The 17331-nt window shown below is 40.7% G+C and overlaps 1 protein-coding gene across 1 annotated transcript in view; it reads left to right on the forward strand.

Annotated features, from left to right (window-relative positions):
• Positions 1 to 17331, forward strand: part of LOC126108111 (beta-1,3-galactosyltransferase 6-like) — an 86491-nt gene that overhangs the window by 15520 nt on the left and 53640 nt on the right. Inside the window, exon 3 of the mRNA XM_049913344.1 lies at positions 4796 to 4983. Coding sequence (XP_049769301.1) covers positions 4796 to 4983 — 188 coding nt within the window. The remainder of the gene's footprint in view (positions 1 to 4795; positions 4984 to 17331) is intronic.

Here is a 17331-nt window from a genome sequence, read left to right on the forward strand (position 1 = left end):
TTGCTTAAATCACATTGACTGATAGTCTGCACAGGGTTCCATACTTTACACTGTAACAACACAACGGTTCAATGCTACGGCTTCCTGCCAACTGGAGCTGTAGACAAGAGGTTACGGAACAAGCCAGTACCTGCCGCTTACCGATGCTGCCAACTGTTGAAGAGCTATGAAGGTGGAGGCATTACTTTTCAGTCAACCCTTGTAATTTCCATATGAGATGGTAATATTTGTTACTTGTGTGCAATGTTTACATGAAGGGGTACAGACTTTGTACTGTGATGACCATCTGCATCTCCAGTAGCCTGCAGTCGCGTAAGAGATACCATTTCACAATTGTTTGCAGTACTTTTTGAACGGCGAGCCACGGAATGTTCAGTTGTTGCGACACAGCTCGAAGATTGCAGATTGCATCCAGCATTCTCAGCTGTGGTAACGGTAACTTCTTCAACAGTTTGTAGTACAATTGGGCATCAGTCTCAATCAGGAGCAGTTCCCGAATCGCCTGTTAATGTGAAATTCTAAATTGTGTTCTTCAACCCACTTTGCAAAAAGAGGAACTCTCCGTATTCCTGTAATGCATCTGTACTTATGAAGAGCAACAGCACTCTAGCTGTTGTTTTGATAAACAGACATATGTTAACTGTCTGAACTGCAGTACACACTGGTGCCTGTGTTTCAACCCTATGTCATCATACCAGAATCAGTACCGGTGCCTAATGGCAAATCATGACATTAACACTTCTGACAACACAAATCGTGCAGCACACAGTCAGAGCATCATTTCTATAAAGTTCAACAACAACACTAACAGCTGTGTTTTAAAATTATGGATTACTTCAAAGAAAATGACGCATTGCCACAGGGTCAACACAGTTCCAGAAAATATCTTTCTTGTGAACCTCTCTTTCACATAAAGTAAGGACAGCAATAAACAGGGGATCTTGAGCTGATTCCATATTTATAGATTCTCAGAAGGCTTCTGATACTGTTGCTCACAAGTGGCTTCTAATCAGATTGTGTGCCCACGGAGTATTATTGAAGTTATGTAACTGGATTCGTGATTTCCTGCCGAGGAAGTTTTATAGGCTCCTTCCTATTCCTAGTCTATGTAAACAATTTAGAAGGCAATCTAAGCAGTCTTATTACATTGTTTGCATATAAACCTGTTGTTTAGTGTCTAGTAAAATCAACAGAAGATCAAAACCAACTGAAAAATGAGTGAATGTGTTAAATGCATGATATCAAGCAGATAAGTGAGAATAGTTTATAAAAGGCTTGAAATTGTGCTTAAAGTTTGTTGGAAGTTACTAAGTACTCCCATTATGAAGCAATGGATGAATATACACTACCCTCCACAAGTTTAGGAACACCAGGCAATTATGGACACTGGAAACAAAATACATTATAAAACTGCATTTTATTGTTTTTTAAATGTTTATTAATCTCAAGCAATACATAGGTAAATGCAGCTATTATATTTTAGATTCCTCAGAATGTTATTTGAAACTGTACCGGGCCGGGATTCGAACCTGGAATCTCCTGCTTTCTAGGCAGGTGTGGTAACCAGTGCACCACCCGGAACTCCGCATTATCGCAACTGCACGGACTATCTCAGTACGCCTCAAGGCTGATCGACACTCCCATTGGGTGCCACCTATCCGCAGCCCCAGTCCATTATACTCCTGTTCGCTACTTAGAGATTCCCACAGAAGGTCGGGTGTATTTATGCATTCGCACTGAAGAAAGTGGATCCGTCATCCAGCCAGGTTTATAAGGCTTAGCGAAAATGTGTACCGGTTGCCAGTGATTCCTCTTATATCCCACTGCAACTGATAACAGTGATCCCCATTCAATTTCCATTCCTCAGAATATCCACACATTTCTTCAGTCACTGTCTTGCATACTCTCGGCATGTGATGGGTCAGTTTTGGCAGGCTCTCAGTTGAAATTAGTTTCCATTCTTGCTGCAGGACTTCCCATAGGTGTGTCCCTCACAGATTCCCAGTTTTTGGATTACCCTGGCTAACTCGTACCATAGTAGCTCAATTGGGTTACAATCAGGGGACTGGGGTGGCCATTGCATGTTTTTCAAAATTTTCTGAGCCTCTTGAGACTTCACATAGTTCCGACACAGGTGGGGATGTATGTTTTGGGTCGTTGCCTTGCTGCAAGACAAACCCTTTCCCAATCAGACGCATGCCTTGGCATGCCGTTGAAATAGCATGATAAACCTTTTGGTTCATTTTTCCTTCTACTTTCACCAAATCTCCAACTTTATTCCCTCCAAAAGATCCCCATACCATCACAGTTGGAATTACACACTGAGGAATCAATGGTGTTTACTTCCAAATGTTTTGAACTTGGATTCGTCAGTGAATAAGTTTCCTTCCCAATCCTTGGATGTCCAGTGTTGGTGTGCTGTAGCCCATTGAAGCCATTTACTCTTTTATTCTTATTAACAGAATGTAAAAATGTTTTCCTTCCTGCTAACATAACACTGGAGGTTTGTTTTCTGCCACGTGTCGTCTCACTGTTGACTCACCCACTGGTGTATGCTCATTGTGTTTAGTTCAGCAATCAATTTATGGACACTTTTGAATCTGCTACATTTACTGGTCATTACCAAGTACTTTTCCTGGCATTCTGATATTTTCCCGGGTACTCCTGAGTGGGGACGATCATCGTAGGAGAATCTATCTCGTTGCTGGTGTACGGTCTTGACAACTCTGCTAATGGAAATTTTCAATTTCTGTGATGGTTGTCAGACACTATTGCCTTCTTGGTGCAAAGTGATTATCTTTACTCACACATCGTAAGGAATCTGACATCTTGTGGCCATTTTCAGTTACTTTTGCTGTGTGTACTACCTCCTTTCGCAGTGTGTCCTCCCTTCGTACAAAAATAACTACAGATGAACAAAACTGTGAACAACATACCTCTACACAGTCATGCTGTTTATTGGCGCTACCTGGTGTGTTTAGTAGAACTGTTTAGACAGATAAAGTCAGTTTATATAAAAATGAGCAATACTGGTATGTATATGTACAATAATTATTTGTAAAATACTGTAAGTGTCATTATTAATTGTTATTTGAGTTTACTATTCTGTATTCTAACCAGTAACTCACATAGATCACTTCCATTTTGCGCTGTTGTTTGGTGTTTCCACACCTATGGAGGGTACTGTAGTCTGAGTAATTTGTTCTCCATTTTAAGCAAAAGCAAGTATTTCACATATTTCAATGTTTGCAACATTGCATCTCGTGAGCTATGTCATTCGGCGATATAATTTTGCAGCTGCATTCAGTGCTATATGTGGGCACTATATGGAAATTTTGTTGCTAATACAGTTAGTAGTAAAGAAGAAATAAATTAAAGCATTGAGCCTGATGCCATAGGTTTACTGTGTAAACAGTGAAACTGTAATAAATGATAAACTATTTTACTTTCATCGTGATGTGGAAGGTGTCACTGACAAAAAGTTTCATAAAGATTTGAAATTATGTGTAAAGTTTGCTGGAAGCCGCCAAGTGTTCTTTCTGATTCTGGACAAATAAAGCCTGGGTATTTCTTGAAATTTGGTTGGTGTAACCCAGTTTATTCAGAATAATAAACATTGATCAGAAATTGTCTGTCTTTCGATCCTTCACTGCAGTTGATGTTTCCTGTAAGTTTCTTAAGCAAAATAAGATTAGAGAATACTATGGTTCTCAAATGAGGTGAAAGGTTAGTTATTGTTTTAGGTGTACAGTTTATTACATCACAGAGTCCTGCTCAAGATCTTATGTTGTACTGCGTCTCTCACACAGTTTCTTGTGGATCTTATATACTCCTATTCAAAATTGATGTATTGTTGTGTATAGCAAATTTGCTGATTACAATTGCAGAAGTTGCTGATTACTACAGAAAATGTTATCCAGTGGTTGCAATTGAAATGCATGGAATATGATACAAAAACGATTACATATGTCTTGTTTTTAGAAAAAAAAGTGAAATGATATGAATAAACAATGTATATTATACTGAAACTACTTTATCGTAAGCATTCCTACCATGTTTCTTGTTTCAAATATGAGTTGTTGTTGTTGTGGTCTTCAGTCCTGAGACTGGTTTGATGCAGCTCTCCACGCTACTCTATCCTGTGCAAGCTTCTTCATCTCCCAGTACTTACTGCAACCTACATCCTTCTGAATCTGCTTAGTGTCTTCATCTCTTGGTCTCCCTCTACGATTTTCACCCTCCACGCTGCCCTCCAATCCTAAATTTGTGATCCCTTGATGCCTCAGAACATGCCCTGCCAACCGGTCCCTTCTTTTTGTCAAGTTGTGCCACAAACTCCTCTTCTCCCCTATTCTATTCAGTATGAGTACAATATATAATACAGCAGCCAAAATAAACAATTTTTTTACATTCAGAATCTGGTTTCATTTTATGAAGTGCAGTAATTGAAAGGTAACTAGATGTTGTTATGTTAGTCAATAACGTAGCAAGCTGACAGTATGATAAACAGCTGTTGTAGGTTTTGAACATTATAGTACAGCATTTTTGCTATCTCTATTGTTACTTGATAGTAAGTGAAAAGCCCTAATAGGATTTGAACACATTGACAAAACATGTTCCTCACAAAATTGTTGAAAATTATGTTACAGAGCTCAAAATGTGAAATTACTTATCTGGGCCATACCTAATGACGTAATAGTTAATCACGCAATCCGAGCCAGCTTCAAAATCGTATGAAAAATGAACTTTTATGTTTCAATCAAGTAAGTGTAATCAGCCAGTGCCCATTTGACAGGTGCTGACGGCTCTCGTGTGGGCGGACGAGAAGGCGGGGGCACAGTACGTGCTCAAGTGTGACGACGACACGTTCGTCCGGCTGCCGAAGATCGTCAGCGAGCTGAAGGAGGGCGAAACGGCACCGTCGTCCGCGTCGCTCTACTGGGGGTTCTTTGACGGACGTGCTGCTGTGCAGAAGAAGGGCAAGTGAGTGCTGCTGCACCATCCCCCGTCCCTCCCACTCTGTTGCAAAAACTCCCTCTCCACCTCCACCTCCAATACTCATTCAAAATTATAAGTCTCAACTTAATTCAGTGAATGTCTCAGTTCCAGTTTGAGATGTTTGTTACTGATCGGTATTTGATGCTTTGAAAACAGAAAGCAAATGAGTGAGCAAATTTACATGTTCTCACAGTGCACTACGTGACGTGGTCCATTACATTGTAAGGATTCAGCTTGCGATGCCACTACCCGAATTTATTATATTATTATTACACCGTGTGGCATCGGACTTCCGGAAAGCTGCTCTCGCGTGTAATAGGTTTGAATAGACACCTAATAGTGATCCAACTACTACACGGAATTTTTGGAATAAATAATGATAATGGCATGTAACAAACTAATTTTTACGTTTATATTTGATTATTAGTAGCATTGATAATCTCTTTGAAGTGACTGGACAGGGAGCAGTTAATTCTGTATGTTTGATATCAGGATGTCATTATTCATTTAAAACAGTACCACAGCCTGAAATCGTTTCACAATACATAAACACACATGATAACCACTTGAACTTGTTTTACGTTAATGTAAACTACACAAAGTGTAATTACTGAATTTAATATTCAGCTTGTATTGCTGAAGGCACAATGTGTACCGTGGTGGCAGCAATTTCCTTGCATGCTTAATTAAAGCACAATATAGATCTGCTTCTCAATATAGTTACTGAAAACACTATTTGAGAATCACGTTGCTCGGACAGAACTGAGTAATTTTTACTATGGCAATGTACTGAAAAGCCACCACATTGAGCTGGATAGTAATTAAGGTGGCACAGTACCTGGCATCTTCCATCCGTTGCATGAAGCGGTGTCTGCCGGTAAATTCAGCATTAATTCTGACTATTTTCTCTTGTAATATAGCTACTCCGATACTCTCGCACCATAACTTTTCACTGATGTGGCAGCACGTAGAAATCACTGGATATGGGGTAATAATGAGCTATTTCCTTTAAATAATTGATTACACTCAGAGAATGCAATTTAAACCACAAAATTATTATTGCCCCCAAACTTTACACACTGTAGAGAACTTGGTTTGACTATTACACAAACTGATTTACAAAATATAAATGTACTGGTAATGGCGTCTGTATAACAATGACTGTTCATAATAATACTCTTGTAAGATAACTTGTAGTTCATTGCTACCGAAGTGAGCTCACCAATGGACCTCGTCAATTATTGAGATCACAACACGCCGTTGGATGCAGCTACTGGTCCCTTCACACCTCGCCGTTGGCACGAGCAACTCGTCGCAATTAACACAGCATTGCACCATGCAGTGCCATGTACCCCAGAACGGGAAACCGTACTATTTTGCTGCTCACAGCCCATCTCCGTCGAAATACCGCGTCTTACAAGCCTTAGTGCCCATTTAGCTTGCAGCCATACGATAAACGAAGTCCATATCTGTTTTCAGCTCACTTCTAAATGGTCTGTTAGCGACGTTACCGTAGCACACACCGGCAGTCACTTTTACGCCACTTAACACTTGTTCTGCCTCAGAGCTACGCCATCTTACTTCTACTGCCAATATTACGTGCCAACCTGTAAACTGTTCTCATTCTCGCGGCTTCCCCCCACTCCTAAACATTATTTTACATTACACCAAGTTCTCTATTTACAATTAAACATACCATACCATTTGTTGTTGTTGTTGTCTTCAGTCCTGAGACTGGTTTGATGCAGCTCTCCATGCTACTCTATCCTGTGCAAGCTTCTTCATCTCCCAGTACCTACTGCAACCTACATCCTTCAGAATCTGCTTGGTGTATTCATCTCTTGGTCTCCCTCTACAATTTCTACCCTCCACGCTGCCCTCCAATACTAGATTGGTGATCCCTTGATGCCTCAGAACATGTCCTACCAACCGATCCCTTCTTCTAGTCAAGTTGTGCCACAAACTTCTCTTCTCCCCAATCCTATTCAACACCTCCTCATTAGTTATGTGATCTACCCATCTAATCTTCAGCATTCTTCTGTAGCACCACATTTCGAAAGCTTCTATTCTCTTCTTGTCTAAACTGTTTATCGTCCATGTTTCACTTCCATACATTGCTACACTCCATACAAATACTTTCAGAAACGTCTTCCTAACACTTAAATCAATACTCGATGTTAACAAATTTCTCTTCTTCAGAAATGCTTTCCTTGCCATTGCCAGTCTACATTTTATATCCTCTCTACTTCGACCATCATCAGTTATTTTGCTCCCCAAATAGCAAAACTCCTTTACTACTTTAAGTGTCTCATTTTCTAATCTAATTCCCTCAGCATCACCCGACTTAATTCGACTACATTCCATTATCCCCGTTTTGCTTTTCTTGATGTTCATCTTATATCCTCCCTTCAAGACACCATCCATTCCGTTCAACTGCTCTTCCAAGTCCTTTGCTGTCTCTGACAGAATTACAATGTCATCGGCGAACCTCAAAGTTTTTATTTCTTCTCCATGGATTTTAATACCTACTCCGAATTTTTCTTTTCTTTCCTTCACTGCTTGCTCAATATACAGATTGAATAACATCGGGGAGAGGCTACAACCCTGCCTCACTCCCTTCCCAACCACTGCTTCCCTTTCATGCCCCTCGACTCTTATAACTGCCATCTGGTTTCTGTAGAAATTGTGAATAGCCTTTCGCTCCCTGTATTTTACACCTGCCACCTTCAGAATTTGAAAGAGAGTATTCCAGTCAACATTGTCAAAAGCTTTCTCTACATCTACAAATGCTAGTAACATATGCTTGCCTTTCCTTAATCTATTTTCTAAGATAAGTCATAGGGTCAGTATTGCCTCATGCGTTCCAACATTTCTACAGAATCCAAACTGATCTTCCCTTAGGTCGGCTTCTACCAGTTTTTCCATTTGTCTGTACAGAATTTGTGTTAGTATTTTACAGCTGTGACTTATTAAAATGATAGTTCGGTAATGTTCACATCTGTCAACACCTGCTTTCTTCAGGATTGGAATTATTATATTCTTCTTGAAGTCTGAGGGTATTTCGCCTGTCTCATACATCCTGCTCACCAGATGGTAGAGTGTTGTTAGGGCTGGCTCTCCTAAGGCCGTCAGTAGTTCTAATGGAATGTTGTCTACTCCCGGGGCCTTGTTCCGACTCAGATCTTTCAGTGCTCTGTCAAACTCTTCACGCAGTATCATATCTCCCATTTCATCTACATCTACATCCATTTCCATAATATTGTCCTCAAGTACATCACCCTTGTATAGACTCTCTATATACTCCTTCCACCTTTCTGCTTTCCCTTCTTTGCTTAGAACTGGGTTTCCATTTGAGCTCTTGATATTCATACAAGTGACTCTCTTTTCTCCAGAGGTCTCTTTAATTTTCCTGTAGGCAGTATCTATCTTACCCCTAGTGAGATAAGCCTCTACATCCCTACATTTGTCCTCTAGCCATCCCTGCTTAGCCATTTTGCACTTCCTGTCGATCCCCGTTTTGAGACGTTTGTATTCCTTTTTGCCTGCTTCATTTACTGCATTTTTATATTTTCTCTTTTCATCAATTAAATTCAATATTTCTTCTGTCACCCAAGGATTTCTACTAGCCCTCGTCTTTTTACCTACTTGATCCTCTGCTGCCTTCACTACTTCATCCCTCAAAGCTACCAATTCTTCTTCTACTGTATTTCTTTCCCCCATTCCTGCCATTTGTTCCCTTACGCTCTCTGCCCCTGGAAACGTCTTACAATTTAAAACCTGGTTCCTAAATCTCTGTCTTACCATTATATAATCTATCTGATACCTTTTAGTATGTCCAGGGTTCTTCCATGTATACAACCTTCTTTCATGATTCTTGAACCAAGTGTTAGCTATGATTAAGTTATGCTCTGCACAAAATTCTACCAGGCGGCTTCCTCTTTCATTTCTTACCCCCAATACATATTCTCTTCTACGTTTCCTTCTCTCCCTTTTCCTACTACCAAATTCCAGTCACCCATGACTATTAAATTTTCGTCTCCCTTCACTATCTGAATAATTTCTTTTATTTCATCATACATTTCTTCAATTTCTTCATCATATGCAGAGCTAGTTGGCATATAAACTTGTACTACTGTAGTAGGCGTTGGCTTCGTGTCTATCTTGACCACAATAATGCATCCACTATGCTGTTTGTAGTAGCTTACCGGCATTCCTATTTTTTTATTCATTATTAAACCTACTCCTGCATTACCCCTATTTGACTTTGTATTTATAACCCTGTATTTCCCTGACCAAAAGTCTTGTTCCTCCTGCCACCGAACTTCACTAATTCCCACTATATCTAACTTTAACCTATCCATTTCCCTTTTTAAATTTTCTAACCTACCTGCCCGGTTAAGGGATCTGACATTCCATGCTCCGATTCGTAGAACGCCAGTTTTCATTCTCCTGATAACGACGTCCTCCTGAGTAGTCCCCGCCCGGAGATCCGAATGGGGGACTATTTTTTTACCTCCGGAATATTTTACCCAAGAGGACGCCATCATCATTAACCATACAGTAAAGCTGCATGCCCTCGGGAAAAATTACGGCTGTAGTTTCCCCTTGCTTTCAACCGTTTGCTGTACCAGCACAGCAAGGCTATTTTTGTTAGTGTTAGAAGACCAGATCAGTCAATCATCCAGACTGTTGCCCCTGCAACTACTGAAAAGGCTGCTGCCCCTCTTCAGGAACCACGCGTTTGTCTGGCCTCTCAACAGATACCCCTCCGTTGTGGTTGCACCTACGGTACGGCCATCTGTATCACTGAGGCACGCAAGCCTCCCCACCAACGGCAAGGTCCATAGTCAATTACAGTCATTTTCATATATTAAAGTAATATTACATTTATATTTTTACTACACGTAACAATATTATTTAGTTTAATTCTTTTGTTATTTTGCTGTCAGAGTGCAGCGCAAGCCAGACGCATAGCATTCTTTAATTTAGCTGCCACCAGGTGGAAGTACTTGTGCTTTGCCTTCGATTCTGGCCCACAGATGGCATAAGTGTCCACTTTCTCTACCATTGCACCTTGACTATGCCTGGTATTCACTAGACGGCACGTTGTCACATTACGAGCTGTAACCAAACTTCGACTTCTGTTAATATTTCTGCTGCAAACTTTTCCACTATCTTGGGAGCTGGCTGTAAAGACTTGTGGCAAAGTGCTTCTGTCTACCTTGGGGCCATTAGGGCAAGCCAGATGTGCTTCTATACACGGTAAATTGTAGTGAAAAAAGTACCACACAGCAGAGATATGTACTACTGTGACATACTCCGTGGAGGATGTTATGTTACAAATTCTTGACAATAGTGAGGTAATATAGTTGTCTGTCAGTGCTAATTATTGCCTTTGCCGGATTCAACATATTGACGGGGTTGAAACCATCATCACGATTAATTAAATCGCTAATCAAATTTATTTCCCTGGAAACCCATCTTTCTCTCTCACTCGTGGTGTTTCTTTCACCATGATATGAAGTACCGGCTGATCAAAAAGTCAGTATAAATTTGAAAACAGAATAAATCATGGAATAATGTAGATAGAGAGGTACAAATTGACACACGTGATTGGAATGACATGGGGTTTTATTAGAACAAAAAAAATACAAACGTTCAAAAAATGTCCGACTGATGGCGCTTCATCTGATCAGAATAGCAATAATTAGCATAACATAGTAAGACAAAGCAAAGATGATGATCTTTACAGGAAATGCTCAATATGTCCACCATCATTCCTCAACAATAGCTGTAGTCGAGGAATAATGTTGTGAACAGCACTGTAAAGAATGTACGGAGTTATGGTGAGGCATTGGTGTCGGATGTCGTTTTTCAGCATCCCTAGAGATGTCGGTCGATCACAATACGCTTGCGACTTCAGGTAACCCCAAAGCCAATAATTGCACGGACTGAGGTCTGGGGACCTGGGAGGCCAAGCATGACGAAAGTGGCAGCTGAGCACACAATCATCACCAAACGACGCGCGCGAGAGATCTTTCACGTGTCTAGCAATACTTTTTTTTTGTTCTAATAAAACCCCATGTCATTCCAAGCATGTGTGTCAGTTTTTATCTCTCTATCTACATTATTCTGTGGTTTGTTAAATTTTCAAATTTATACTGACTTTTTGATCACCCAGTATATTCCATATACATACGAACAATTTTGTCACTCTACCAGTATATTAGTGCCCATTCATGTGGACAGACAGTTGTTGGTTGCCAAGCCCATGTAGAATGCAGCACAGTGGTTGTAACTTAGCTTGTAGATCACATGACAGGTTTCACAGGTAGCCCTGCCTTTGATAAGACAGGTGACGCTTGTGACCATACTGGACTAGGTGGTGGTGGGAGAGTGTATGGGACAGGTCTTGTATCTAGGTCTATTACACAGGGTGTATACGACCCGGGACAACCGGGAGATGCGGGAAAAACCCGGGAATTTTTTCATCCGGGAGAAAACCCAGAAAAACCCAGGAATTGTTTAGAATTCCGGGAATTTTTCATTGGTTTAGTTTTCAGTTAAATTTTTGTGATTTTGACTGGTAAGAACCAATACTATGACGAAAGATATTACTGTATCCCGCTACTGCAGAATAATACTGCAGCAACAAAACATGAACAGGAGAAAAAAAAGAAAGAAAATAAAACTTAAGTTGGAAAGGAAATGCGCCGTATACAACAACAAAACAGTGCTCATACTAGTGTCTGCCAACGTCAAGGTGTGTCAAAGGCTTTAGGAATACTATGCAATGCTTTGTAACAACAGATTGCCTCTGATGAGCATGGCGTGACAACTGTTTAAATTAGATTCGTTTGAGCAGTTGCGGGCGGACTCTTCCACGTGCGCAGGTGAGTCGCATATGAGTAGTACCTTCTCCTGCTTCTGGTTACAGAAGTGTGGCTGGGCGCCACTACTTACTATTGCCCCGGTTTCGAAATTAGTAAGTCTGTGGCTGATGCACAGAGCAGTCTGTGTTATGGTGGGGAGGTGGGTCGTCTCCACGTGACCTGTGTTTACGTTTAGTGATTTTGTTGTTTCCTCTTCGTTTATTGCTCTCACGTTAAATGATAACAAAACGGATTTTTGTGGCTGGGAGCTATCAAATGAATTAAAATGTGTTCGCATAATTACGGAAGGCTAAAATATGTCATTAGTTTTAGATTTTATTTCCACCTTTCTGACAGTCGAAGCATTAATCGCCTTACAGAACAATGAAGTTATTTTGGCCAGTTTGCTAAAGAGATTTGGCTTTTACTAATCTTTTCTGGTGAGGCAGTCAATTTATTTGAAACGAAGTGTTTAATTTCACAGTATTGGCTAGTTTCAACTGTTCGCTGCATTTCAAGTGCACGTATGGCACTATGCCATAATAAAGAACCAAACATGAGGCAATACAGTACTGGTATTCCAAGAAAATTTGCATACAAATGTGTATTTTAAGCCGAATTATGCGTTTTAGTATGGTTCACGAAATTCTGACGCTCTTGAAGTATCGTCTGATGTCTTGTTTCTTTTAGGACATAATGTAAGATCTTTTAATGTTTTACACGTATAAACATACGGGCTTCCTGCATCATCGTAGCTGCGCAAGCACGGTGACGCCTGTTATCTGCCGCTCTCTTACAACTGCTGAAATGAACCTATTTCTAACAGGTCGCGGGAAAATATGGTGAATGGTGATTTGAAAAGCGTTACATTCGAAGCAGATTTCCTTTTACGTAAGATGAGCTATGTGTGAGAATGTACAATGAATTTCTTAAATCACAAAGCGTTTCACTCTCATTTAAAAACAAACTCTCTGAGGATGACGATTTAGAATAATTTCGAGCCCAGAAGATCAGAAATTTACGTCATTACTAAAAATTTTACTGGCACATTTGTGTGATGTATCTTAAAGTGTAACAAGCTTATCTTCCAGCTTATTAATCTTCAAGACCAATATTATAGATGAATGGTATATATATTAATTTGAACCATTAACTTTTCTTATTTGTGTGTTCGTGCAACTTAAGAGTGATGTTGCTATTGGCTGACTACATCATGTGTCCAATGCTGTCATCAGCTGGCGAGATCACGTGACATGAACTATGACTGGCTTACAAAAGCGCATCGCAATCTCGATTTCAATGCTTCGGAAAGTGACATGCAATGTTTGGTGGAATTCGAATTTATACCTTCGTAATACGAAAATATGCAGCGTACATGTTGCTGCACATCGAAGGTCTTCCAAAATGTGTTTTTCCCCCGAGTTACGTTTTCTAAAGTGCTCGGAAATTCTACTCTGGTATATAAAACCATTAACATTCAAAGGATTGATGAGTTTTCCAGTGCCGAATAAGAGTATACTGTCACTTAACATGGAAAAAGTGTATTTTCACCCAGGAGAAAGTGTATTTTTAACCGGGACAAATCTTGGAATTTTTTTTTCCTTGTCCACGTATACACCCTGTTACAGGGGTATGAGTCAGGAGGTAAGGGGTTGGGAGCAAGGGTTGTGTAGGGATGGACGAGTATATTGTGTAGGGTCAGTGATGGTGAAATACCACTGTGGAAGGGGTGAGAAGTATAGTGGGCAGGACATTTCTGGATTGTGGGCAGGAAATTTCTCATTTCAGGGCATGATGAGAGGTAGTCGAAACCTTGGTGGAGAATGTAATTCAGTTGCTCCAGTCTTGGATGCTACTAAGATACGAGGAGAATGCACATCTGTGGCCAGACAATGAGACTTTGGGACCGGAAAGATAAGCCACGGGAGGTATGTTTTTGTACAGGGTTGGGAGGATAATTACAATCTGTAAAGGCCTCGGTGAGACTCTCAGAATATTTCAAGAGGGTCCGCTTGTCACTACAGATGTGGCGGCCACGGGTGGATAAGCTGTATCGAAGGAACTTCTTGGCATGGAAAGGGTGGCAGCTGCCAAGTGGAGGTATTGCTACTGGTTAGTAGGTTTTATATGGATGGAGGTACTGCTGTAGCCATTAATGAGGTGGAGGTCAATACCTAGGAAGGTGGCTTGTCGGGTTGAGTAGGACCAGGTGGAGCGAAAGGGAGAGAAGGAGTTCTGGAGGAATGTGGATAGGGTGGATTGATGTGCTGTGGTCGTGTTTTTCATGGAGGGGGTTTGCACCCATTGTTTTGCGTGGCGCTATCACAGCACAGGCCTACATTGATGTTTTAAGCACCTTTTTGCTTCCCACTGTTGAAGAGAAATTCGGGGATGGCGATTGCACGTGGTGTATACGACCCGGGACAACCGGGAAATCCAGGAAAAACTTGAGAATCTTTTCATCCAGGAGAAAACCAGGAAAACCTGGGAATTTTTCATTGTTTTGGCTTTCAGTTAAATTTTTGTAATTTTGACTGGTAAGAATTGATTCTCTGGCAAAGAATGTTACTGTATCCTGCTACTGGAGATGATACTGCAACAATAAAATATAAACGAGAAAAAAAATAAAACTTTAGTGGCAAAGGAAATGCGCCATTTACAGCAACAAAACACCATGCACGCACAAGCGTCTGCAAACAGCAAGAATATGTCAAAGGCCTTAGGGCGTAGACTATGTAATACTTAGTAGCAATAAACTGTTTTCTATGAGTGTGACAGCACAACTGTTTACATTAGGTTCATTTGACCAGTTGCCAGCGGGCTCATGCGCATGTGCAGTTGACTCGCATCTGAGCAGTACCGTCTCCCACTTCCCGCTACTTGATGTGTGGCTGTTAGTTGTATTGGCAGTAAGCAGCAAGCAGCTAGATGGTAATGAGAAAATTTTTTCTCGCGCTCCCTAGCTGCCAGATTCGTGTATGCACAAATTTGTCTGAGGTGTAGTGGGGAGGGGGTTAGTCTCCACGTGACCCGTACGCAAGTTAAGTGATTTCACTATTTCCTCTTTGTTTACGGCTCCCACATCAAATGAAAACAAAACAGATTTCTGCGGCCGGGAGCTATCAAGTGAATTAAAATACATTCACGTAATTACGGAGGGCAGAAATATATTATTAGTTTCAGTTTTCTGATTTTATTTTATTTACAAATTATTAGCAGTCAAGCATTAATCGCCTAGCAGAACGATGAAGTTATTTTTGTCAATTTGCTAAAGAAATTTGGCTTTATTAATTTTTCCTCTGAGGCAATCAATTTATTTGAAATGAAGTGTTTCGTTCCACGGTATTGGCTAGTTCCAACTGTTCGCAGAATTTCAAGTGCACCACATTTTCATCTTCTGCCATGTATGGCATTATGCCATAATAAAGAACCAAATATGAGATAGTACAGTACTGGTACTCCAAGAAAATTTACACCCCGGAAAAGCACACTGAAAAGCTTAATATCAGATGGGACCTACTTCATTGTGAATCTGGAAAAAACCAACATGCACTTCAAGCCAAAGCATGCATTTTAGTATGGTTTACGAAATTCCGGTGCTTTTAGAATATCCTCTAATGTCCTTTTTCTTTTAATGGAGTAAAGTAACCTCTCTTAGTGCTTTATAAATACAAAGATGCGGGCTTCCTACACCACTGCAGTTGCCCCCGTGCAATAATGCCTGTTTTCTGCCATTCTCTGCCAATTGCTAAATTGAATCTATTTCTAACAGTCTCAGGATAGTATTGTGAACAGTGGTTCGAAAAGCGTTACTTTCAGATTAAATTTCTTTTTACGCAAAATGAATTATGTTACGTGTGAGAAAGTGTGATGAATTTGTTGAATCACAGAGCATTTAAAACTGAACACTTTGAGGACAGGCCACTTACAAGAATTTCAAGCCCAAAAGACCAGACATTTATGTCTTCATTTTAAATTTACTGGCACATTTGTGTGATGTTTCTTAAAGTATAACACACGCAAAATAGATCAATATTACATGTGAAGGCTTAAGAGCTTCTCTCGTAGCTTATTAATCTTAGAGACCAATATTATATGTGAAAGCTTAACTTTTCTTGTAGCTATACTATGTACGAGGGTCAGTCAAAAAGTAATGCCTCCTATTTTTTTTCTACGTTTAATTGTCAGGAAATTTAAATGCAATTACATAGGTTGAAAACCACAACATTGAGGATCATTTTGTCATTTTTCAATGTAATCTCCGCCCATCTCTACAGTTTTGGTCCATCTTTGAACAAGGGCATGTATCCCAGCACGGTAAAAATCACAGCTCTGCTTCCTAAGCCATTGACGCACGGATGTTTTGACGGCCTCCTCATCTTCAAAATGAATCCCACGATGAGCTTCTTTTAGTGGCCCGAACAGATGGAAGTCTGATGGTGCCAGGTCAGGGCTGTATGGGGGATGAGGCAAAACTTCCCATCCAATTTTGACAATCTCGTCAGAGGTGTGACGACTGGTGTGTGGTCTTGCATTGTCATGCAAAAGAAGAACATCTGCCATTGATTTTGTTGGGCGAACTCGCTGAAGACGTGCTTTAAGTTTGTTGAGGGTTGTGACGTATTGAACAGAATTTATTGTGCATCCCTGCTCCAAAAAATCAACCAGATGTTTTGACGGCCTCCTCATCTTCAAAATGAATCCCACGATGAGCTTCTTTTAGTGGCCCGAACAGATGGAAGTCTGATGGTGCCAGGTCAGGGCTGTATGGGGGATGAGGCAAAACTTCCCATCCAATTTTGACAATCTCGTCAGAGGTGTGACGACTGGTGTGTGGTCTTGCATTGTCATGCAAAAGAAGAACATCTGCCATTGATTTTGTTGGGCGAACTCGCTGAAGACGTGCTTTAAGTTTGTTGAGGGTTGTGACGTATTGAACAGAATTTATTGTGCATCCCTGCTCCAAAAAATCAACCAGAATCACACCCTCTGTATCCCAGAAAACTGTTGCCATAACTTTCCCTGCCGATCGCACAGTTTTGAATTTTTTCTTCCTCGGCGAGCTTGTGTGACGCCACTCCATTGACTGCCTCTTTGATTCGGGTTCAAAAAAATGCACCCATGTTTCGTCCCTGGTCACAATTTTTTTCAGAAACTCATCTCCCTCCAAACGGAAGCGCTGCAAGTGTTGGGAGGCTATTGTTTTCCTTGCCTCTTTATTCTGATCGGTTAACATTCTTTGAACCCACCGTGCACAAACTTTTGAGTACCCCAATTGTTTAATAATCGTGATCACACTGCCTTTACTAAGAGAAATAATGCGACACACTTCATCTGCAGTCACCCGACGGTCACCACGAATGATGTCATCAACTTGCTGAATGTTGTGTGGAGTCACTGCACTCAGCGGCCTGCCGCTCCGCTTTTCGTCAGTCAACGGTGTTTGCCCTTCAGCTTCCTT

This window comes from Schistocerca cancellata, chromosome 11 (genome assembly GCF_023864275.1).
Source record: "Schistocerca cancellata isolate TAMUIC-IGC-003103 chromosome 11, iqSchCanc2.1, whole genome shotgun sequence".
NCBI classification, from domain to species: Eukaryota; Metazoa; Arthropoda; class Insecta; order Orthoptera; family Acrididae; genus Schistocerca; species Schistocerca cancellata.